Source organism: Tenrec ecaudatus, chromosome 10, assembly GCF_050624435.1.
Source record: "Tenrec ecaudatus isolate mTenEca1 chromosome 10, mTenEca1.hap1, whole genome shotgun sequence".
Classification (NCBI taxonomy): domain Eukaryota; kingdom Metazoa; phylum Chordata; class Mammalia; order Afrosoricida; family Tenrecidae; genus Tenrec; species Tenrec ecaudatus.
In genome coordinates, this window is record NC_134539.1 from 114,952,745 (window position 1) to 114,977,112 (window position 24,368).

At 52.4% G+C, this 24,368-nt stretch overlaps 1 protein-coding gene across 1 annotated transcript in view; it reads left to right on the top strand.

Moving 5' to 3' along the window:
• The window catches only part of RAB11FIP4 (RAB11 family interacting protein 4), a 43,336-nt gene that overhangs the window by 11,682 nt on the left and 7,286 nt on the right, over positions 1-24,368 (top strand). Inside the window, exons 2-9 of the mRNA XM_075561362.1 lie at positions 15,315-15,553; positions 19,271-19,465; positions 20,099-20,233; positions 20,528-20,563; positions 21,326-21,425; positions 21,641-21,744; positions 22,661-22,801; positions 24,037-24,118. Coding sequence (XP_075417477.1) covers positions 15,315-15,553; positions 19,271-19,465; positions 20,099-20,233; positions 20,528-20,563; positions 21,326-21,425; positions 21,641-21,744; positions 22,661-22,801; positions 24,037-24,118 — 1,032 coding nt within the window. The remainder of the gene's footprint in view (positions 1-15,314; positions 15,554-19,270; positions 19,466-20,098; positions 20,234-20,527; positions 20,564-21,325; positions 21,426-21,640; positions 21,745-22,660; positions 22,802-24,036; positions 24,119-24,368) is intronic.

Genomic DNA, 24,368 nt, shown 5'->3' on the forward strand with positions numbered 1-24,368 from the left:
TTGAGAAGGTGAGCATCATGGAATGCCACTTTAATAGAACAAAGTGTTTTTGCATTGAGGGAGTTCTTGAGTGGAGGCCCAATGTCCGTCTGCTACCTTAATACTAAACCTATCAAGATATGCACATAGATCTATAAATACCCTTTGCCTCCTAGTTCTTTTTTCTATTTCCTTTTACTTTCCTTTTGTCCCACTATCATATCCAGCCTTCATTTGGGTCTCAGTATTTCCTCTCGGTTACATTGCCCTTGATCAAGCTCTACCAGGCCTCCTACACCCTCCTCACCAAGTGATTTGGATCACTTGTTCCCTTATCCCTGGGTTTGTTAACACCTTTTCCTTCCCCATCCCCATCCCCTTCTCCCAGGTTCCCCCCCCCCAACCATTGGTCCCATTGTTTTCACCTCCAGATTGTTTATCTCACCTATCTTATCTAGATAGACCTGCGGAGATAATAACATGCACAAAAACCAGACAGAGCAAAACAAAACAACAACAACAAAATGACAAAAATAAATAAATAAAAGCCTGTAAATAGTTTGTCTGTTGTTGACCTTTTGGAGTGTTTTCCAGTCAAGTTTGATGGAGTATCATGCCCTGGCCCCAAAGTCTATTTTTGGTGTTCCCTGGGGATTTCCTTGCTCTGTTCTCTTGCTGTTCTGTTGCACGCCCTTAGTGTTTTGCCTCGGTGTTGTGGGGTCAGATTGGGTGCAATTCCCAAACTGTGTCTTCAGTGTTGTCCCCCATGACACTATGGCTCAGCGAGGGATGTCATATGTCATAGTGGGGCCAGCCCTATGATTCTCTCTGTGCTATGACTGCTCTGAGCGGGGATATTGTCCTCAAGGGTTGGTGGGCCAGGATGTGGTCCCCTCTTTCTTCCTCCCCCTTCATTTGCTCTCATGTGCTCTGATGAGACATGTCTCTCTCCCTGAGCTGTAGCTTCATTGCTGTCCTCTGAAGTAAATTCTTCTGCGGGGAGGGGCGACTGTTCACCTAGTTGGGATTGGGACCGGCCCCTCAGACTTTTCTACTGGTTCCCTGCTTCATGCCGGTATGTTTCACCACGTTTTTAATGCAGTTTTTGTGGTAAAATTAGGTGCCTCGGCTAATATTCGGGTTGGCTTATACTTGAGTGTATACGGCAAATTAGCTTTGAAGGTATTCTTCGGCAAAAAATTCAGACCCCACCCTACTGGGGTCTTCCGTGTAGGCCTCCTAGTGGAGGAGAATGCCCAGAGGCATTAGAGGTGACTTAGATGCTGGCCCTGAGTGGAGGGAGCATGGCACTGCTTTCAGACCAAGGGACCTGTGGGAGATGGCTCTTGACCAAATGCTCCCTGGAGAAAGGTTTGTCTTGCCGCAGTATCTCATGAGTCTTCTGGAGCTTGTATCATTCTTATCTCTTTAACTGTGGATTCTTCCTTGAACTGATCTTTTGTAACCTAGATCACTCATCCTTCAGCTCTTGTGGAGGATTTGTTTCATTTTCAGCAAACGAGTTGGTCCTCAGGGCCCACATTTCTAGTGAGTCTCCATCTAGAATTCCTACGTATTTCTTAAGAATAACTTCTTTTGTTTTCATAGTCATGTGAAATGATGCTAAACGTGTCCAGGATTCTGCACTTTTCTTAACTAGTTCAGCAATTTGAGGCAAGCTATCTTTCACATCAGATATAAAGTTCACTTCTAACAAAGAATGAGTCCCATGAGAAGGCTGATGGAGGCTGCAGCCCCCAGCCAGCAATCTTGCAAGCTCTCCGTGGGCTTGCTCAGGGCAAAGCCCGCAGTATGGGAAACCCCTCCCCACGTCACCACCGCCTGGGTTCCCAAAGCAAGCCACGAGAGCAGCGCCGAGGACTAGGCGCTCCCGCGGCCACGGAAGTTACAGTGAAGAATCTTCAAGCACCTCTCACTTTCAGTGCTGCTGCTGCTCCTTTTAATAGGAAAGAAAACACTGTTATACGTTTGAAATGTGAGGGAAAAAGAACTGAAAAATGAGTACTTCATATATTCACTATCGAGAGCCAACAATGAATATTATCAGGCAATACCATCATCAAAACTAAGGCCATTTTACGTCATAATCACATACAAGGGGTTACCCAAAACAACTGGAATTTATTATTTTTTAAATCATTTTATTAGGGGCTCATGCAACTTTTTTTTGTAAATCATTTTATTGGGGGCTTGGACAACTCTTATCACAATCCATACATACAAACATCGTGTCAAGCACATTTGTACAGTCATTGACCTCATTCTCAAAACATTTGCTCTCCACGTAAGCCCCTGGCATCAGCTCCTCATTTTCCCCTCCCTCCCCTCATGAACCCTTGATAATTTACAAATTATTATTTTGTCATATCTTGCATTGTCCAATGTCTCCCTTCATTCACTTTTCTGTTGTCCGTCCCCCAGGGAGGCGGTTATATGTAGATCCTTGTAATCAGTTCCCCCTTTCGAACCCACCCTCCCGGTATTGCCACTCATACCACTGGTCCTGAAGGGATCATCTGCCCTGGATTCCCTGTGTTTCCAGTTCCTATCTGTACCACTGTACATCCTCTGGTCTAGCCAGATTTGTAAGGTAGAAGTGGAATCATGATAGTGGTGGGGGGCAGAGGGGGAGGAAGCATTTAGGAACTAGAGGAAAGTTGTATGTTTCATCATTGCTACACTGCACCCTGACTGGCTCGTCTCCTCCCGAGACCCTTCTGTAAGGGGATGTCCAATTGTCCACAGATGGGCCTTGGGTCCACACTCCCCCTCATTCACAATGATACGATTTTTTTGGTTCTTTGATGGCTGATACCTGATCCCTTTAACACCTCGTGATCGCACAGGCTGGTGTGCTTCTTCCATGTGGGCTTTGTTGCTTCAGAGATAGATGGCTGCTTGTTTATCTTTAAGACTTTAAGACCTCAGATGCTATATCTTTTTATAGCTGGGTACCATTAGCTTTCTCCACCACAGTTGCTTATGCACCCATTTGTCTTCAGCGATCCCTTCAACACCTCGTGATCACACAGGCTGGTGTGCTTCTTCCATGTGTGCTTTGTTGCTTCTGAGCTAGATGGCCGTTTGTTTACCTTCAAGCCTTTAAGACCCCAGATGCTATATTTTTTGATAGCTGGGTACCATCAGCTTTCTTCACCACATTTGCTTATGCACCTGCTTTGTCTTCAGCAGTTGTGTCAGGAAGGTGAGCATCCTGGAATGCCAGTTTATTATAACAAAGTGTTCATGCATTGAGGGAGTACTTGAGTGGAGGCCCAGTGTACATCTGCTACCTTAATACTAAACCTTCAATATATGCACATAGATCTATTTCCCCATCATATATAAATATATTTACATATGTACATGCTTGTATTTAGACTTCTATAAATTCCCTTTGCCTCCTAATTCTTTCCTCTATTTCCTTTGACTTTCCTCTTGTCCCCTATCATGTTCAGCCATCATTTGGGTTTCAGTAATTCCTCTTGGTTACATTACTCTTGATCATACCCTAAGGCATCCTACACCCTTCTCACCATCGATTTGGATCACTTGTTGTTCCCTTGTCCCTGGGTTTGTTAACACCACTACCTTTTCACTCACCTCCCCCTATCCCAAGTCCCCCGGAACTGTCGGTCCCGTTGTTTTCTCCTCCAGATTGTTCATCCAGCCTATTTTATTTAGACAGACCTGCGGAGAGAATAGCATGCACAAAAACAAGACAGAGCAGAACCAAGCAACAAAATAAAACAGAACAACAACAAACCAATTACAAAACAAAACAAGAAAGAAAAGCTTGTAGTTAGTTCAAGGACTATTTGTTGGCCTTTAGGAGTGTTTTCCCGTTGAGTCTGTTGGGGCACCAAGTCCTGGCCCCAAAGTCTCTTCTTAGTATTCCCTGGGAACTTGTTGCTCTGTTCCCCTTGCTGTTCTGTTGCACGCCCTTAGTGTTTTGCCTCGTTGTGGTAGGATCAGATCAGATGGAATTCCCACACTGTGTCTTCAGTGTTGTCTGTCCCATGTAGGGCTATGGGTCAGTGAGGGATGCCGTGTCTCATAGTGGGGCCAGCCATGTGGTCTTCTTTGTGGATTGTCTGTTCTGAGCAGGACTATTGTCCTCCAGGCTTGGTGGGCCAGGATGCGCTCCACTCTCTCTTCCTCCCCCTTCATTTGTTCCATCTTGGAAGCATTTTTCAAACTCATCTGTTTGGATGGCTGACAGCACCTTCCTTGTTTTTTTTCTTCACCTCTTCTACATCATCAAATCACTCTGTCCTTCCATGTCCCTCTATATTCGAGGAAAAAAAGAAGTCACACTGAATAAGGTCAGGTGAGTAAGGTGTGGGAGACAGGAGAGGCAGCAGTGCTGGTGCACTGAGATGTTTGCGTGAGCAGGCACATTGTCATGGTCACAAAACCAGTCCCCTGTCAGCCACAAATCAGGCCCTTTTTGTCGCACACTGTTAGGCTCGCTATTTTTTCAGAACCTCTAAAGAGAAAGCCTCAGTAACCTGGTGGAACAAATTCGGAATGCACTACGAGTCAACATTTTCATCCTTTCAGGAAGTAGACAGTCGTCCAGATGAGGTTTGTCATCGATCGACATTTCATCTGTTTTGAAACGAGAAAACCAGTCACACACTTGAGCTTTTCCCACAGCGCTGTCCTTGTACGCTGTGTTCAACATCACCATGGTTTCTGCGGCATTGTTGCTTCTCAGTTTTTTGCTTTCTATAGTTTGAAAGCGTCATCAGATGCACAGACATTTACACCCAGTGCTGCCAGTGTTTCCAACTCACAGTGACCCTGTAGGACAGGGTAGAACTGCCCATGGGATTTGTGAGGCTGTGATGTGGTGGGCGCCTCGTTAGGTTGTTAACTGCAAGGTCAGCAGTTTAAAACAGCCCTTTCCCTGGGGAGACAGATGAGGCTTTCTACTCCTGTAAAGAGTTCTACTCCCATAAGGGGCAGGTGTATCCTGTCTTACAGGCTCGCTGTGAATCAGCATCCATTCACTGGCCATGAGTTTGGAGTTTGGGGAATCTTTTCATAAAATAACCCAAATAGCGTGGTAGATTGCATTGGACTGCGAACGGGAAGGTCAGTAGTTTGACCCCACCAGTGGTTCCAAGGGAGAAAGATGAGGTTGTCTGCAATAGGCTCGGAAACCCGCAGGGGCTGTTCTGCTCCATCTTGTCTAATCACGATGAGCTGGAACGAGTTGATTTGGAAGTTTTCGAAAGCAGGCTGCCACCTCTTTCCCTTGTGGAGTGGCCAGTGCTGACTTTTCAGTTAAGCAGCCAATTGTTTGGCCACTGCACTGCCAGGATTTCTTGTTTAAACCGTTCGGAATGTTATCTTGTTAATGGATGCCTTTATCGTTTTGAAATGTTCTCGCTCATGCCTCAACACCTGCTGTGTCTGGTGTTAATTAATCCTGCCAGCTTTCTTTTGGCAAGTGCTTACACCAGGTGACTTGTTTTACTCTTTCATTTTCAACCCGTCTGCCCTTGTTTAGGAGCCCTGGTGTCACAGCAGCCACGTGTGGGGCTGCGGACTGCAAGGTTCATGGGAAACCACCAGCCGCTCCTTGGGAGAAAGATGGGACTTTCCATCCCCGCCAAAAAGTGACAAATCCACAGGGGCAGTTCTACCCTGCCTGTAGTTCCCTATCAGTCGCAGTCAATTCAATGGCATTAACTTTGGTTTTGGGTTTATGTCCTTATGTTAAAATTATGCCTCTTATAAATGGCATGTGGTTGAAGGTGTTTTATGCGTGTGTAATCTGACAGTGTTTGTCTTCTCTTAGTACAACTGTTCAGTGCATTTTCATTTAGTATATTGCTGAAGTGATTGAGTTTAAGTCTATCATCTTGACATGTGTTTTAGCCACCCTCTCCTTTTCCCTCCTTGTTCTATATTCTTTAGGATTACTCTAATACTTCTTAGTCTTTTTTTTCCCCATCCTTCTATTAGAGTTCTAGCAATACCCCTTTACTTTTTTAACCGCCCCCTTTCACAAACTCAAGATGGAAAAGGCTTGGTGAGATAGTGGAGTCTTGGTGGCTTTGGGTGGGTGGACAGCTAGCCACAAGTGGCATTTCCTATGGGGACACACTGTAGTCCAGACCTGGCCTGCAGCCTAGCAGGCTAGCTGGCACGTTGTGTACCCTTGGAACTAAGCTGCCACTTGACCCACTGAGCACCCTAGATGGACAGGGATTCATCCGCAGTGAGGTCTTGCTCAGGTGTGAACCTCAGACAGGCCTGGGCAGCTTGTTCTCATCAGAAGGGTGGCAGGGTGACTTGAAAAGAGGGGAGCTCTTTAGAGGTTTTGATGGACATTACAGGACCTTAGGCTCTTAACACTCACTGAGTAAGGCCCCACAGCCTTTAGGGCAGGCTGGTCATACTGGTCAGTACACTAGCAGGAGCTAGCAGATGTCGCCAGGGTCTACCTGAGACCTCTTACTGGTGCTGCCAGAACACCGTTGGCTCCCAGCCCTTACTGAGGACTCCCTATCTTTATGTCCTCTCAGAACCCTCCTTCCTTCTGTTGCCCTCGGGGGATGTCAGTGCAGCTCTCACCCTATCGCATCCCAGAGGCCTCTCGGAGCTGCACCCTCCACCGCTGCCTGCCCCTGCACTGCGGATGGCAACGTGCATCAGCACTGTGTGTGTTGTGGGGCGTGTGGCACCGAGGAGAGACCGCAAGAGTTGCCATTACAGCACGTGGGCTTCGCCGTGGCTCCGTGTGGTGCTGCAGGCTCTAGCGGAAGCCAGCATCTCACTGGGTTTCACTTTGTGTCACTGGCGCGGAGTTGGTGAGAAGCGCAGGGAGCAAGGCTTGTTTTTTCTCATCGGCTGAGTTGCAGCAGGAGGCCCCTAAGCCAGTGGGCACTGCTTCCGGACTGCCCGAGAGAGAGCCTTGGTCTCCCCACCTGTGGAAGGTGGTGATTTAGTTCCTCCAGGGTGGGGGTGGGGTACCTTAAGGACAAAAGCCCTTGTAGTCTGTCCTACTGAGCCTAGTGAGCGCCTAGTTGCCGCCTCTAGTTCCCCCGCTGGACACACACACACACACACACACACACACTAAAAAGGGGGGTGGGAGTGGCATGCAGGGGGGCAGGCAGTTGCAGAGGGGCTGTGGCAGCTCCGAGGTGGTCCCTTGGGTCTGGGAAGTGGGCAGCCTGTCCTGTCTTTGTGACCCAGGCCTCCTGTACAGAGCAGGAAACACGGCTTTGGAGTATGAGGTCAGTCCTCAGGCCTGGCAGAGCCAGGGACAAACCCTGGTGGCTTGGTGTTCCAGGACCCCCCATGCTTGCCTAGGTAGAGAGGAGCGAGCCAAGGCCCCTCGTCTGCACCGAGGCTAAGTTGGAACACCAGCCTCCTTGGGTGGCACCTGGGCCACTCGCTGTTGACCCAGCAGCTCATTAGCATGGCAGGGCTGAACTGCACAGCCCGGGTTAGCAGCCGCACGCAGGAAGAGTGGGTCACCTTCTGGACAGCTTCCTGATTTCTGCTGCCAGCATCTTTGTATGAGGAAGATCCCAGCTCAAGTAACCCGACCTGCTCCCTCCCTGTGGACCTGGGGCGTTGGCCCCATGAGTTATCTAACTAAGGACCTGCTGTCCTTGGAAAGACCCAGTGAGTGCCTGCCCAGGCCCTTCTGTCCTGGGCTGATCTGCTCTGCTGGGCTACCTCCCCGCATGAGGCTGGCTTTGTGTCCACTCTCCCCACACTGTCTTCCCTGCAGTGGTGCCCCAAGTGTGTCCGCTGCTGCCTCACCGCGAGGGAGGCTGGCATGTGCCCGCCCAGGCTATTTTTACCCAGCCTTGTCCCCACAGAGCTGTTCTCTGGCTCCAAGCTCCTGCCTGGGGAGTGGAGCCCTTGCCAGGCTGGGGGTGGCTGAGCGGAGCGTTGGAGCCTCTTGGACACTTTTCCCTCAGCAGCTTCCCATTCTAGCCCTTCCTCAAGGGTGTAATTAAAGTGCAGAAAGATCTGCCAACAGAGTGGGCAGGGACCCTGGTAGGCCACAAAGAGGCACTAGTCTCTGAAGAGCACGCTTTGGGACTTGGCTTCCAGCAGCTGACTCCAGCCCACCTGCAGTCCAGAGTGCCACTTGGGGGTGGGGCAGGGAGTGGGCTCCGGGGACTGATAGAGGCCACATGCTGACGATGAAGATGACACTGTGCAAAGTGGTTAAAACAGGACTTATTTAATCCTAATGATCACTTCATTTTGTAGCTGGGGAAACTGAGGCACTTGAGAGGGTCAATAAACTACCGAAAGTTGCAGAACTAGTAAGTAGTGGAATCGGGGCTTGAACCCAGCCAGTTCACCTCTAGAGCCTGTCCTCAGCACCACGTTGTCTCCCGCTGGTCTTTGCCCCGTCAGTAGCATCCACACAGGGAGACACATGCGTCCAGGTGCTCTGCAGCAACGCTGCCAGCTCAGGTGATGGTTAGAAATCGACCAACGTAACTGAGGGAATTCAGCCAGCAAGTAGCCAGGAAAGAATTGACCCCCGTCTTGGGGGCTCCTGTGTGTGGACGCTCCACCCCGCGCATCATACTGCTGCGAAGCCGGGGTCAACAAGTGCCTATCACAAGTGGGTGCCTCTGCAGAGTGGTGCTGTAGGGCTTGCAGTCTAAACTTGGGGCGCGGGCTGAGGAGGACTGAGGTCTTTGTCTCTTCAACTTCTTGTAGCTGCTGGTGATCCGTGGTGTTCATCACGCTTGTTAATACACCTGTGTCCATTGTCCCAAGGCATCACACTCACACACACACACACACACACACACATCCAGGTCTAACATACTCTTTATATGTCATCACTAAGACACAATTAGATTCACTCATTAATGTTGCAAGAAAAACCCTGTTTCCAAACGAGGTCATGGTTGCAGATACTGGGTTTGGGCTTCCATAGGATTCTGGGGGAGCACAGTTCAATCTGAAGCTCACGTGCACTCCGTGATGCTAGTGACCGAGGTCCAGGCCTGGAGACACGTGTTGGGTCTTCCTTCTCCCAGGGAATAGGAGACGTTCTGTCTCCCAGGACCAGCACCCTCTGTACTACCGCTCGCCTGACTGCATTGTTTCCTACCACAATTTTTTTGTTGATAGCATTTTCAGTATTCAAAGGCATAGTGAAAACAAGAGCGGAAAATTTTTTTTTAAGTAATGTGGACTTTGATACAATTCTGTGGGACACACATTAGGGGGCTTCAAAAAGTTGGTGGGGAAATGGAATTACAAGATCGTAGAATGTTTCCAAGAATTTTTTGAAGCTTCTTCATTATGTCCCCAGTGGAGTCTGGCAGTGGGGCCCGTTTCTTCAGATTCACGAAGGTCCAGGCAGCAGTGCCCACCACAACTGGGATTGCATCTTCCCAAGAAACCTGAAAGGCTCCAAGCGTTAGTGCGCAGTAGATATCCCATGGGTCCCGAAAAGGTTGTTCACCGGGGAAATGCAGGGTAATAGTGCGTGCGGCTTTGAGGTGGGTGAGGCGCTGCCACACTCCCTCAGCGGAGCTTGGACAGTGGGCACTGTCAGCCACTCTGAGGCTTGGACAGCTCCCCTGTGCGTCTTGATAACTTGGCCTTTCCAGCTGCGCTGAATTCAGCCCTTGCCAACTTCCTACAGAGGAAGCAGTGCCTTGGGGGCCTGCTGATGGGTGATGAGGCTCTTGAGACTGGGGAGGCCCTGGGGACAGGCCACATGCCTCTGGGTTCCCACTGCCAGTTGCAGACAGAGACAGGGCTGTGGGGGAGGTGGGGCATGGAGGCAGACTCGGTGGCAGGGACCAGGGATCCCCAGAATCCCAGGCTAGCTTGCCCCCAAGGCCAGCCTCACTGTGGAGAGCACCCCTCCTGCCTGTGGAGGACCGTGTTGGCAGACCAGCAGAGGCCCCAGGCTTTGCAGAGACAGCTCCTCCCCCTGCAGCAAATCACCGCCCTGGAAGCCAACCCTCTGGTTCCCGTGTACATGACCATGTGTGACCCACGGAGCAGCCTTATGTGGGAGAGGTGATTGTCCCCACTTGATGGAGGCCCAGAGTGATGGTCACTCACTCCAGGTCACAGGGCCAGCCAGCACTGAACCCTCCAGTTTGAAGGCTCCCGGCCTCCATCCCCTCCCAGGGAACTCCTGGAACTGACCTGGGAAACATGGTGTCTGTATTACTCCCTCCACTCCTGGGGGCCACTCAGCAGGGGCAGGAAGAGGGGCGGGGGCGGGCAAAGGAGATGGCCCTGGAAGTGGCCTGAATACAGTACCAACCGTGGAGCTCTCCCTGTGCTTCTGGGGATCAGGGGCCTCTGGGCTCAGGGATGGTTCCAAGTCCCTAAGACATCAGTTCTCAATCTGTGGGTTGCGACCCTTTTGGAGGTTGAACAACCCTTTCACAGGGGTTGCCCATTTCATGACAGTAGCAAAATGACAGTGAAGAAGTGGCAATGAAAATAATGTTATGGTTGGAGGGTCACCACCACACTAGGAACTGTATGAAAGGGTTTCGGCGTGAGGAAGGTGGAGAACCACTGCCTAAGAGTTCCCAGAAGACCAGACACACTTTGCTGCAGGAATCAGGCTAAACTCCAGGCCGGAGGATGTGTCCTGGAGTTGGTCACTGTTGGTCACTAGGTTGTCTCTGTGCAATTTTAAAAATCATTTTATTGGAGGCTCATACAGCTTTTATCACAATACATGCATATATACATGTGTCAAGCACATGTGTACATTTGTTGCCATCATCATTTTCTTCTTTTTTTTCTAAAACTGTAACTTTTTCTTTTTGAAATCACTTTATTGTGGGCTCGTACAACTCTTATCACAATCCATATATCCATCCATTGTGTCAAGTACATTTGTACATTCATTGCCATCATCATTCTCAAAACATTTGCTTTCTGTTTGAGCGTTGGTATCAGCCCCTTGTTCCCCCCCCCTCTTCCAACACCCCCTCACAAACCCTTGATAATTTATAAATTATTATTTTGTCATGTCTTACACTGTCTGATGTCTCCCTTCACCCACTTTTCTGTAGTCTGTCCCCCAGTGAGGGGGTTGTATGTCGATCCTTGTGATCGGTTTCTCCTTTCTACCCCACCTTTCCCTTACCCTCCTGGTAGCTCTATTCTCATTATTGGTCCTGAGGGGTTTATCTGTCCTGCATTCCCTGTGTTTCCAGTTCTAATCTGTACCAGTATACATCCTCTGGTCTAGCTGGATTTATAAGGTAGAATTGGGGTCATGATAATATTTGGGGCAGGGAGGAAGCTTTAAAGAACTAGAGGAAAGTCGTATGTTTAATCATTGCTGTACTGCACCCTGACTGGCTCGTCTCCTCCCCACGACCCTTCTGGAAGGTGATGTCCAGTTGCCTATAGATGGGCTTTGGGTCTCCACTCCACACTCCCCCTCATTCACAATGATAGGATTTTTTTGTTATTTGATGCCTGATACCTGATCCCTTTGACACCTCATGATCACACAGGCTGGTGTGCTTCTTCCATGTGGGCTTTGTTACTTCCAAACTAGATAGCTGCTTGTTTATCCCCAAGCCTTTAACACCCCAGATGCTGTATCTTTTGAGAGCCGGGCACCATCAGCTTTCTTCACCACATTAACTTATGCACCCATTTGTCTTCAGCGATCGTGTTGGGAAAGCGAGCATCATGGAATGCCAGTTTATTATAACAAAGTGTTCTTGCATTGAGGGAGTACTTGAGTGGAGGCCCAATGTCCATCTGCTACCTTAATACTAAACCCTCAATATATGCACTTAGATCTATTTCCCCATCATATATAAATATATTTACATATGTACATGCTTATGTTTAGGCCTCTGTAAATGCCCTTTGCCTCCTAGTTCTTTCCTCTATTTCCTTTGACTTTCCTCTTGTCCCACTATCATGCTCAGCCTTCATGTGGGTTTCAGGAATTCCTCTCAGTTACATTGCCCTTGATCAAACCCTATTGGGCCTCCTACATCCTCCTCACCCTCGGTTTTGCATCACTTGTTGTTCCCTTGTTCCTGGGTTAACACCCACTTCCTTTCCCCTGTCTCCCCCTTTCCCATGTTCCCCCGGAACTGTAGGTCCCTTTGTTTTCTCATCCAGATTATTTATCCCCCGTATCTTATCTAGATAGACCTGCAGAGATAATAACATGCACAATAAAACAAGACAGAGCAAAACAAAGCAACAAAAGAAAACAAAATAACAACAAAAAAAAAACCAAAGTCATGGGCACCTAGGCTGCTGGGCGCGCATTCCATCCTCTCTACTGCCCTCACCCTCCCTCCCCTCGTGCTCCTCCAAAGCGGGGAAGGGGTGTCTCTTGACCTCTCAGGAAAGGAGAGTATGGCTGTGGAAACAGATGGTGTGGCCTGGGGCAAGGGAGAAGCTCTCCCACCCTGTCCACACACCTTCCCCCTTCCGGGGTTCTCTTGGGAAGGAGCCCCATGGGGTATGGAGAGTTCCCGGATGCTGGGAATCTACCTTGAGTTTGTCCTGAATTCCACCGAAATCTTGCCAGCAGTATGAGCATTTGCCTCCCCAGCCGCAGGGCAGAGGAATCCGTAGGTTCTCCTCGGAAGCCACGTGCTCTCTGGAATAAGTGGGTCGGGAGGCCTCCGAGAAATCATCTCAGTGAGGTCCATCAGCCAGCTTCCTAAGGTGCAGACAGGAAGAAGCCCTCTCAGCTGGGAGGAGTGGCTGGGAGCCCACAAGGGGCTGCCCAGGCCCTGCCTCCCTCCCTGAGGTGGTCAGAATGGAGCCCGTTGCCTACCCACTTCTGGGCCCAGTGGGAGACTTAGGGCTTCACCTAGCCCCTTCTCCAGGGCCAGAGTAAGCCCTTGGGGTCACTAGGTCCATGGCCCCCATGCCCAGAGCAGATGCCAAACCAAATGGACAAACATGTATTGATTGTCCTGGACAGGCCGAGATGTATTATGGTGATTTTTTGAAAATGGGTAAAGTTTTACAGAGCAGATCCGTTTTCCGTTCTGTAATTCATGCACAGGTGGTGCCACCCGTTTGATCACTCTCTGTACCATGTTGTACCACTTGAATTTTCAAGGAAACTGCTAGAGTTGGCTTTGACATTCCTACCTGCACTGGACAAGCACAGGTTGGACTGAAGGTGTTACTGTGGGCACCAACTCCGTTTCAGAGGGAAAGATTTTGTGTGTGTGTGTGTGTGTGTGTGTGTGTGTGTGTGTGTGTGTTTTGGGGGCTGAGACTTGGCTTCAGGAGCCTGGCTATAGGTCTCAGCAGAGTCCTCTGTGTACAGAAGCCCTAGGGCAGCAGCCCTCCTGCTCTTGGCCCCATCTTTCCTGTGTACAGTGAGGGCAAGGGACTGGTACCTTCACCTCCGCCTTCTATATCCCCCTCAGCTCTCGTAGGGCTGTTACGAAGGACGGGCATGCGTGACTGAGGACACTTGGTCAAATATGAGGGACCAGGTGGAAGTGGGCTCCACCTGAGGACTCCCCATCTAAAGGGGGGCTTAGGAGCTTGTTGGATGGGAGTAAGGGGTAACTTGGGGAAGTCCTGACTCTGACTGCCTGGTGGTTAGACCAGCCACATGAGGCCACTCCCCACGCAGCTCAAGCTCTCAGGCCAGCAACCAGGATCATGGCATACTTCTGTGGAAGGTGGGGTGGAGGTGGCCAGCAAGCTCCTACCTGTACCACACAAGTTGGTGTCTCCGGGCAGAGTGCCGGTCAGAAACACATCCTGGTGTGTCTGGTGTCCAGTTAGCCAAGGGTAGGTTGACCAAAGCCCATGCTGGGCACTTGGGGTGCGTGGGGGCTGGTCTCTGCTTGGCTTGGCGTTGTGTCTGCCTTCTGGAGTGACTTGATGCAGCTTCCGCAGGCCCAGCTGACACGCTGCTGGGCAGAGCGTGGGCTCTGGGGACACACAGTCCTTCAAGTGTCTGTTGCGGCTGGCCGCTGACTCCCCCACAGCCCAAGGCAAGTCATGTCAACTACGGATAGCCGGTTCATAGGGTTGTGACTTGCAAAATGGAAGCGGTCCTGAGAAAGCCACAAACTGAGCACTGCTAGCAAGGGGTTAACTCTTCTCCTCCCCCAGGGGCTGGGAGGGTAGGCGGTGTGCTGGAGAAGGAGCTGGGCTCTGGTTCTCCGAGAGTGGAAGCTGTCCGCAGCCTTGTGGCCCGTAGGCACAGTCGGCTCTTAGGATTGCTTGCCTGTGGAGTGGGAAGTGGGCAGGGTGAGAAAGTTGCCACAGGAGCTGGAGTGCTCAGCCTTCATGATAGCTCCCTATCAAGTTCACTGCCCCACTGCCCCTGTGAGTTTGGACAGTCCGTGAAATGTCGCATCAGTGATACATAGAACAAGCATGTGGCAGCTCACGGCAGACAAGGACTGCCCCTACTGGCCTGAGGACTTCTGGCAAGTTGCTTCAGCTCTCAACCTCCACTGGCCCCATCAGTAGCAATCAGAAGAGGCGGCATGAGTCATAAATGAGATGGTACCTCAGAGCCTCCAGACCTTGGTCACTGGCTGCCCCATGAATGTCGATGTCCTCTTGTTTGTGTCGTGAAGGGACTCAGGGTGCAGATGAGCAGCGTGACCAGGGCACAGTATGATAGGTTGAGAGCCATGGAGGACTGGCCCATGTAAACAACGTGGGTGATCTTCAGCGCACAGCCCCGCGGCCCCCTCATCTGGAGCTGGCTGATGCCGATTTTACTGGTCCATCTGGTGTGAGGCTGGTGTCCCGGCACAGGTGGAGCCAAGCTCATCAGTCACTTCTGCTTTTAGTCTTCAGATCTCCTGGTGGAGTAGACCCCCCAGAGGGGTTGCCTACTTACCCAATGCTGTGGGTGGTCACCCATCCCCCTCTGGTTACCAGCTCCCTAGGATGGCCTTGATCCCTATTGGCCAAGCTCTTTTCTCCTGCATGCTCCCTGAAATCTTAAGGTGGGTGGGTGGGAGGGAGCAACCAACTTCCTCACAGGTGCTAATTGGCTGTCCTATGAACGGTCTTCCTCGCAGCTTTCAAATCTCCCTGGATTCTCAGGAGTTGGCCCACGTGAAAGACACCCCCCCCTTACACACACACACACACACACACACACACACTCTCTCTCTCTCTCTCTCTCTCTCTCTCTCTCTCTCTCAACACCACTGAGATGGATTGCCGGTATAAAATCAATTTTGAACTTGGTCTCTAGGTCTAGGCCTCCCTCTGCCTAGCCCCTGCTGCCCCCTTTGTGTCTGGTGAGGCCTCTGAGCCCCGGAGAGCCGACCTTCCTCACTGTTGCCCCTCTTGTTTCCCAGGGCAGCGAGGTTTCAGGCCCCACCTTTGCTGATGGCGAGCTTGTCTGCAGGGAGCCTGGCTTCTTTCCTGAGGAAGAGGAGGAGGAAGAGGAGGCGATGACACTGGCCCCTCCTGAGGGCCCTCAGGAGGCAGACATGGAGAGCCCCATGGAGAGCACCCAGAGCCTGGAGGGGTCAGTCGGGAGCTCAGCTGAGGAGAAGGATGCGGGGCTCGGCGGCCTGTTTCTACCAGAGGACAAGTGAGTTAAAGTGGTCCAAGCCAATGACCAGCAGGTGGCCCGCGGGCCCGGAGTCCTGCCCTCAGAACATCTCTACAGGAAGTAGACAGGAGAAGACCTGCTTGAGATTTGCATTGTGGGCGTTAGTTTTGTGGGTGTTTAAAACAGCAGTAAATTCCAAGCAGCCTAAATATTTATTACGGATACTTCTGGAATTTTAGGCATCTATGTAAAATCAGAGGAGCCCTGGTGGTGTCGTGGCATATGCATTGGGCTGCTAACTGCCAAGTCAGCAGTTCTAACCCACCAGCTGCTCCACAGTAGAAAAATGAGGCTGTCTGTCCCCATAAAGAGTCACAACCCCAAAAACCCATAGGGGCAGTTCTACCCTGTTCAGTGGGGTAGGTGGCTGTGAGTCAGAATCATCTTGATCGTAGTGGGTGGGTGTTTGTTCATTCACTCATTTTTTTGATGCAGTGTCAAGCCCTAATGGCCCCAAGGGTTAAGCACTGGACTCCTAACTGAAAGATAGGTGGTTCAAAGCCGCCAGGCTCTCCGAGGGAGATGATACTCTGGAAAGGAGATACAGCCTGGAAACATTACGGAGCAGTTCTGCTGTGTCCTAGAGCAGGGGTTCTCCACCTTCCTCCTGCTGCAACCCTTTCATACAGCTCCCCATGTTGTGGGGACCCCCCAACCATAACATTGTTTTCGTTGCTACTTCATCACTGTTATGAATCAGGCGACCTCTGGAAAGGGTCGTTCGACCCCCAAAGAGGTCCCAACTCAGGTTGAGAACTGCTGTCCTAGAGTGTCCCTGTACATCAAAAGATCCAAAACAAACTATTATATCAATGTGAAAGAGGGGTTGGAGTGGAGACCCAAGCCCATCTATAGACAATTGGACATTCCCCCACAGAAAGGTTACAAGGGACGATTAACCAGGGTGCAGTATAGCACTGAAGAAACATATATCCTTCCTCTAGTTCCTGAATGCTTCTCTCCCACTGACTACCAAGACCCAGGTCTTCCATACAAATCTGACTAGACTGGAGTACACACATTGACATAGATAAGAGCTATCAACACATGGAATTCAGGACAGATAAAACCCTCAGGAACACTAGTGGGAGTAGGGGGAAGAGGTGGAGAAGTGGGAATGCATTACAAGGTTGGATATATAACCCACCCCCCAAAGGTGATGAATAACAGAAAGGTGGATGAAGAGAGACAACGGACAGTATAAGACAAGAAATAACAACAATAATATATAATTGATCAAGGATTCGCAAGGGTGGGAGAAAAAAGAGGAGCTGATACCAAGGGCTCAAGTAGGAAGAAAATGTTTTGGAAATGTTGACGGCATCATATGTACAAGTGTGCTTAATACAACTGAATGATAAGTTTTTATAAGATTTTAAGAGCACTCCAATAAAATGATTAAGATCTATTTTTTATTAAGGTCTATTTTAATAGACTTTAATGATAATGGAATAAATGATTTTTTACAAGATGCCATGAGTAGCAGTTTTAGGTTTGTTAAAAACACATACCTTCTACTGGGCAAGAGGAGCATTGGTGGTGCGGTGCAGTGGTTAAATCTCTCAGCTGAAAATCAAAAGGTTAACAGTTCAAACCCAACAGCCACTCTCCCGAAGAAAGACAGGGCAGCCTGCTTCCATAAAGATCCTCAGCCTTGGAAACCTAGCAGGGCAGTTCTGGGCTGTCCTATAGCATCCCTGAGAGTTGACTGGACTCAATGCTAGAGATTTGGCTTGGGACCTAGGAGGGGGGTTCAAAAGGCTGTGGAAACATGGAATTGAAAGATGATGGAAGCTCTCCATGAGCTTTCTGAAGCCCCCTCTTACTGGGAGGTGCTGCCTGGAAGGAATTGGAACAGAAACTTGGGGCTGCTGTCCCTGGACGGGAAGGCCAGTAACTGTGGTAACTTCCTCACTGCGGGTTGTCATGTATACTCTCAAAATAGCAAATGCTATTAAAAATCACCGTAGTGACCTTGCCCAATGGGAAATGTCTTTGCCACCTTTTAGCTGGGTGTCAGCAGAAGGGAGTCATCCCATAGCAGCCCCCCACCCATCACAGAAATATGGAAAGGAAGGGGAGGGGTTAAACCATATGAAATTGCTCATGAGAGTAAATGAGTCTTTACCTCCATAATAACGTGCTTTTCCATGTAGGAGCTCCAACTCCAGTGATTCTGGTGTCTCTCTGTCCTCAGTGGGGTTTTGGGGGTTATTTATTGATGAGGAAGCTCATCAGCTGTCCTATGACTAAGCAGCCCCAGGGCAAGCGGTCATGGGCAGCAGACCTATTGTCCTTTGCGCAAAGAATCTGCCCCTTGGTCTTTCCCGGTTGGAAAGACCTCTTTCTCTGAGGCCCATCAGCAAAACTCAAGCCCCAGGAGTCAAGAGCATTCTTGTAAAATCCACTGGAGAATGTGCTGAGGGGTATGATTGCGTCATTCCCACCCCCCAACCCCGCCCGGCGCAGTAAGGAACCTAGGGAAGTGAATGAAGCAGGGGTGGGGAGAGCCTTGATCCTGAGCAAGGAGGCGTTTCCCCTGTGATCTTAGGAAGGAGCAGGGCTCTTCTGGACACAGACTGAGAATGGCTGCCTTAACCCTTTACAGACTTCTACTACTTTGTGTTTCCTGTTTTCTGAGGGTGGACTTCATCGAGGTTGGAAAAACCCTCACGATGAGTAATGGCACACAGAAGCTACTGCATCGTGACCAAAGGGGAATCTACTGGGGGCAGATAACGGGTTGTACAGCTGTTTGGGCTCAGCTGGGGGATGGGGGCGGGGACACTGGGTTACCACAAGGACCCTCAAGTCTGGACCAAAGGGGAATCTACTGGGGCAGATAACGGATTGTGCAGCTGTTTGGGCTCAGCTGGGGGGTGGGGGCGGGGATACTGGGTTACCACAAGGACCCTCGAGTCTGTGTACGTGGGATTCAGCTGCTTTGGAGCACAGATCCCTTCCCGGAGTAGAGAGGAGCATCTCGCCTAGCGGCCCCTAGTTAACCGTCTCATTTAATCTGACAAGGAGCCCTGAGAAGCGCAAACTCTGTGCACATGCTAGCCCTCTGCTCGCGCAGCCTATCTCACGACCAGCCCACCACCATTCCAGGGTCCCCCTGCCCTCCTCCTCCTCCTCCATTGGCCTTTCAAGTACTGGGTCTGGCCGCAGCTACGATTTACATGCTGCACCACACTATTGCCAGGCGTCCTTGCGAGCTTTCAGCAACTTCGGGTATGCTGTAACTTATTCATGGGGTGCAAATAGTCAGTGCACTTGGCCTCTAACTGCCAGCTTGGGTTTTCAGGTCTGCTGTGAGGTCCCACCAACTCAAGGCCTGTTGGCCTTTGCAGCAGCCAGCCCCTGGGAGCCCCGTGGTGACACTTTTACTGTGACAGAGCTGGGGCCACACTGAGTTGGGGTCAACTAGGCAGCCGCTGGCAACCGGTCGCTCTAATTTAGCCCTGGGGCAGGTCAAGGCTGAGGCGGCAGCCTGTGTTCTGCAGCTGTAGAGTCGCATTTATTTCAGTAGCTCTTAAGCAGAGACAGTTTCTGTGGAACTTCCCCTTGGGGTCAAGTCCTAACAGTGCCCCAAGGCACACTCTTAATCAGGCTCCCCGTTAGTAAGGCCCCGCCCCCTCTGGAAGGCCCAGCTGACAGCCAGCTCTTCCAGCCCTGGCTGCCTTCTGCCCTCAGGGCCCTGGGCCACACTTCCTCCATGACGACATCAGACCTCTCCACACACTCCACCACGTCGCTCGTCAGCAACGAGGAGCAGTTTGAAGACTACGGGGAGGGAGATGATGCGGACTGTGCCCCCAGCAGCCCCGGCCCCGACGATGAAACCAGGACCAACGTCTACTCAGACCTGGGCTCTTCCGTGTCTTCCAGGTGGCGCCTGGGTCTGGGGTGGTGCTTGGAGTTCGGGAAAAGTGGCAGGATCAGTTCCCCCACATCCCAGGGGTGCCGTCCTAAGGGAGCTGAGCCTCCAAGGGGTTCTTTCCCCCTGGGGCTTAGGTGTGCTGTGTTTGCACCCTGGCTGGGGACCTTCTCCCTCCTTCCAGCTTGAGAAACAGAGGGAACCAGCCAGGGTCTGTGTCCTGGGGGTCTTCATGGCCTTGCCCCCTGTAACTGCAGTCTCAAGTGTCCTTCTTAGTCTCCTACCATGACACCTACCCACCCTTCTGCGGCATTCCTGACCTACTCTAACAAACTCTCTGTCGCCTTCTCTCGTAAAGGGGTCTAACTAGCTCACTGTCTCCTCTTTGAGAGTACTGGGGACAAGTTGAACTATGGCTGTAATTTTACCCCACCCCCCACCCCCACCACACACGGCTTGAGAAAGTTTGTAGGAAAAACTCTAATCTGTTAACGCTATTTTCCCATGGACATTTTGAGGCCCTCCTTGTACAAGTTCAGAGATAGGGGCCTTCACTAAAAGTGTAAAGGTTACAGTGACCAGCAGCAGGGGCGACAGCAGACTGGACCGCAGTTAAGACATTGCGTCTTCCCGTTGTGACCCAGTGCGGGGCAGACGCCGAGGAAGACGCGGCACACATACAGCAGTGAACTCTTGGATGTGTACTGCTCACAGTGCTGCAAGAAGATCAACCTCCTCAATGACTTGGAAGCCCGGCTCAGAAACCTCAAGGCCAACAGGTGAGGCCCCAGGGCCGGGAGGCCGAGGCAGGTCACAGTGGGCAGCGGCAGGCCAGGAGGCCCATCCGCTGGCAGGTCAGAGCTCCCTCAGGGTGGGCTCCGTCCTTGGGACTGGAATTGTGCGGCAGCAGGAAAGTCGGTGTCTTTGCCCAGAGCCGAGCTGATTAGTGAGCCCCCTGAGTAGGAAGTATAGGCCAGCCTGGGGTTGGGCACCACGCAGCCAGCGCCGTGTCAGTAAGGGAGTGGATGGCGTAGAACTTCTGCTCAGTGACCTCTCTCTCTCATTCTCTTCAGCCCCAACCGGAAGATCTCCAGCACAGCCTTCGGACGGTAAGGCCCCCTCAGGAGGAGCGCAAGAGCAGTCCCTTTCCCTGTGTACCTGCAGCCGGCCTGCTGATGAGCAGAGGGGAGGGAGGCCTGCCCTGACTCTTGTCCCCTCAGGCAGACTCCTAGGGATGCCTTAAGACATACAGTCCACTGCCATCCCTGGGCTGTTGGTCCCCTGCCTCTGCCCTGAAGCTGGGAGCTGCACTGGCAGAGACCCTGGTTCCCCCTGGCAGTGGTGACCTAGGTGTGACTCTTCCCTGGAGCTGGACACTTTGCCAGGTGGCATCCTGCAGCCCAGCCCCAGGACTGCACCCAGGGCTTGGGGAGGTGGCACTGAGTACCCTGGCTCAGTTCTCAGGAAGAAGGGCTGGGGCCTGGCCCATCAGAGACGGGCTCAGGGAGCAGGTAGATTTCACCTCTGATTGAGAATCATCTTAACAATCCACTACCTGTTTCCTCTCCCACCCACAAACCGTCTCTACCAGGGCAGGGTGGGGCGCTCTCCCTCCCTCAGGTCAGCCAGGCCCTCTCAGATCTGTGGCGCAGTTGGGAGCCGGAGAGTGGGGGCCGGGGGTTCATGCCACTTGGGGCCCTGCAGGGAGAGGTGGAACCCCACTGGATGCAGGTTGTTAAGGGTGCAGGAAGAGCGCTATGATTGGCCATGCCTGCCAGGGAGTCCCTGAGCTGGGAGGTCTGTTAGGTTCAGAGGTCAGGCCTTTTTAGAGTGGTCCCTGGTCACACACACACACACACCCGCCCCCGCAGGCAGCTCCTGCACAACAGCAACTTCAGCAGCAGCCAGGGCAGCACTGAGGACCTGTTCCGGGACAGCATTGACTCCTGTGACAACGACATCACTGAGAAGGTGGGTACAGAAGGGCTTCATGCTGCTTCCCTGTCGGGCTGTTGTCGGGGGACCCTGGTTCTTGCTCAGGAACAGGGAGTAGGTGGCGCTGATGAGGTGGGCCAGGTACCTGACCCCACCAGATGAGACTGCTTTTCCAGCGCCTTCAGAGGGCTGAGGACTGCCTCCAAGGTCTCTGTCGCTGCCCCTCACCCCCCCCCCCTCCCCGGCTGCAGGTGAGCTTCCTGGAGAAGAAGGTCACGGAGCTGGAGAATGACAGCCTGACCAACGGGGACCTGAAGAGCAAGCTAAAGCAAGAGAACACACAGCTGGTGCACAGGTCAGGCCAGGGCCCGGGCTAGACCCTCGGCTGGGCCTGGGCCTGGGAATGGGAGGCCCAGCCCTATGGCTAAGGCCCAGGAGGAGGGAACCTGCCTGTCTCTTCCAGCTGGGAGGGCCTGTGGCCCACCTGCCCCTTGTCCCACGATCCTGCCCATGTAGGGGACCATGTAGGAGGGCAGGTCTTTGGGGGCCAGGGAGACAGGGTCTGAAGCAGGAGTCAGAATGGACTCTCCTGTCTCCCTCACATGTGATGAGGGCCTAGCTTCCCTTGCTGGGGGACAGGCTCTGCAGAGGGATAAGCCTGTGTGGAAGGGCCAGTCACTGCTCTGCTGTCCTCCTCCTCCTCCTCTTCCTCCTCCTCCTCCTCCTTGCCCCCATTCCCCACGCCAGCCAGTGAGCTGTGGGTGGGAGCTGGCTGCCTTCACAAGGTGGCATGGAATGCATAAATTTTCCTTGCCTTGAGGTCTGGTCTTCTGCCTGGTCAGACCCAAGGATGGACCCTGTTGTGTTCCCATGTTGGCTGCATGGGGTGTGGGGAGACTTGCCATTGTCCGAAGATGGATGTACCCAATGGGCTGCCAGTGTATGCCTGCCTAAGGGCCTGCTGTGCTTGGGGCCACCAGCCAGGCCAGTGGGGAATAGAAGAGACCTGAAGACTGTCATCCAGGGCAAGATGAGGTCTGCTGTCCCTCCCTGCCCTGCCACCAAGAGGCTCACCCCTACAGCTGCAGCCCCCCTCCCCCCCATCCGGACACCCCACCCTCTCTGCATCGCCATGGCAGGCCACATCTGTTTACATTTTTGGAGCCTCACAGACACTCACAAGAGGGGCTCCCTGTGGCCACAACTTGGGCGGGACAAGAAGACTTGGGCCCCCAGGCTCGCCTGGTACCAGAGTCGGTTGCTGTCCTCAGGGTGCACGAGCTGGAGGAGGTGGTGAAGGACCAGGAGACCACTGCCGAGCAGGCCATGGAGGAAGCAGCGCGGCGCCACCGAGAGGCCTATAGCAAGCTGGAGCGAGAGAAGAGTACCCAGGTGGAGCTGCTCAACACCAGGTGCGCTGGGCGGGTGGTGTGCCCGGGCCTCCACCACTCAGCACTCAGGCCAGGTGCAGCCCATCCTGAAGCCCTGGAGAGGAGGGTTCTGTTCAGGCTTGGAGCTCCCCCTGCTGTCAGGTTCTCCCTGACCCTGGACACTTGGGCCCACGGAACCAGGGCCCCAGGGGCTGGATTGAATGGAAAACCTTCCCCCAGGCTCCCTGGTTCTGGGGAGAGGTCTGACCTCAGTGCTGGAGCCTCCGGGCAGGCAGGACAAAGAGCCTGGGAGCTGGTTGCTCACCCAGTAGTTCCATGACCTTGTCACATCCCCAGGCCTTGGTTTTCCCATGCCATCCCCTCCCTGTCTCCCCCACAAGGGTGGCTGCAAAACAGAGCCCTACCCACGGGTTAGCCCTGTCATGATGCCCCAGGGCCACTGGGTGCCCACAGAGAGAACAGCTGCCAGAATGCATCTCCACCGACCCTTCAGGGTCCTCCTGAAGCTTCCTGGAGCCCATGGGGTGCGGGGCTGGGAAGGATACCCTGCAGGAATGGGTGTCCAGCCATGACCCAGCACTGTCTGGTGCCACTGATGGGCTCTTTCTGCTGCACCTCATCCCTCAGGTCATTGGAGCAACCTGGGCACCAAATCTACCTGCTCCTCCAGTCACGTTGTGACCGCTGCCCTGGAGGATGGGGAACCCAGTGCCCACAGCACCCAGTCAGCTGATGAGCACGTGGGGAGTGAGGCCCAGTGCTCACTCTGCCAGCCTGGGGCCCAACCAGCCACAGCAGCCTCCCACCTGTAGGACACGGCCGCCCCTGTGATATCTCGGGTCCTGCTGAGGCGGCAGCCAAATTATGCTCGAGCCCACAAATTAACATTTTAACACCCCAATCACAAAAATAAGCATGGCCTTTCATATCCATGAGCATTTTGCCTTGGATGTCAGGCTCCTCAGGACCCTACTACCAGTTGGGAAAGTTTCTATTTTCTTTCAGTCTCACTCTGTCTCTCCCTCCGTGTGTGTGTGTGTGTGTGTGTGTGTGTGTGTGTGTGTGTGTGTATGTATGTGTGTGTGGTGTCTGAGCATAGCATTGGCATGGTTTGTCGGTCCATAGTCTGTCTCTCCCTCCGTGTGTGCGTGTGAGTGCATGTGCGTGTGCGTGGTGTCTGAGCATAGCACTGGCATGGTTTGTCGGTCCATAGTGAGCTACTCTCCAGCTTGAGCTGTGTCCCCTCCTGTCCCCAGGGTGCAGCAATTCGAGGAAGAAAACGCTGAACTGAGAACGACCGTGACCCGGCTGAAGTCCCAGACGGAGAAGCTGGATGAGGTGAGCAGCCGGCCTGCGCCACACAGCACATGCCAAGCTCTTCTCGTGTGTCTCTGGTGCCCACCCACACCCGCTGCCGTCCACTCAGTTCTGACTTGCAGCGACCCTTTGGGGCGGAGCAGAACTGCTTCTTAGGGTTTCTGAGGCTGTGCTTTACAGAAGCAGGTAAGCCTCATCTTTCTTCCGTGGCATGGAAACTGGGCTTGAACCACCAACCTTGTGGTTGGCGGCCAAGTGCCTAGCCCACGGT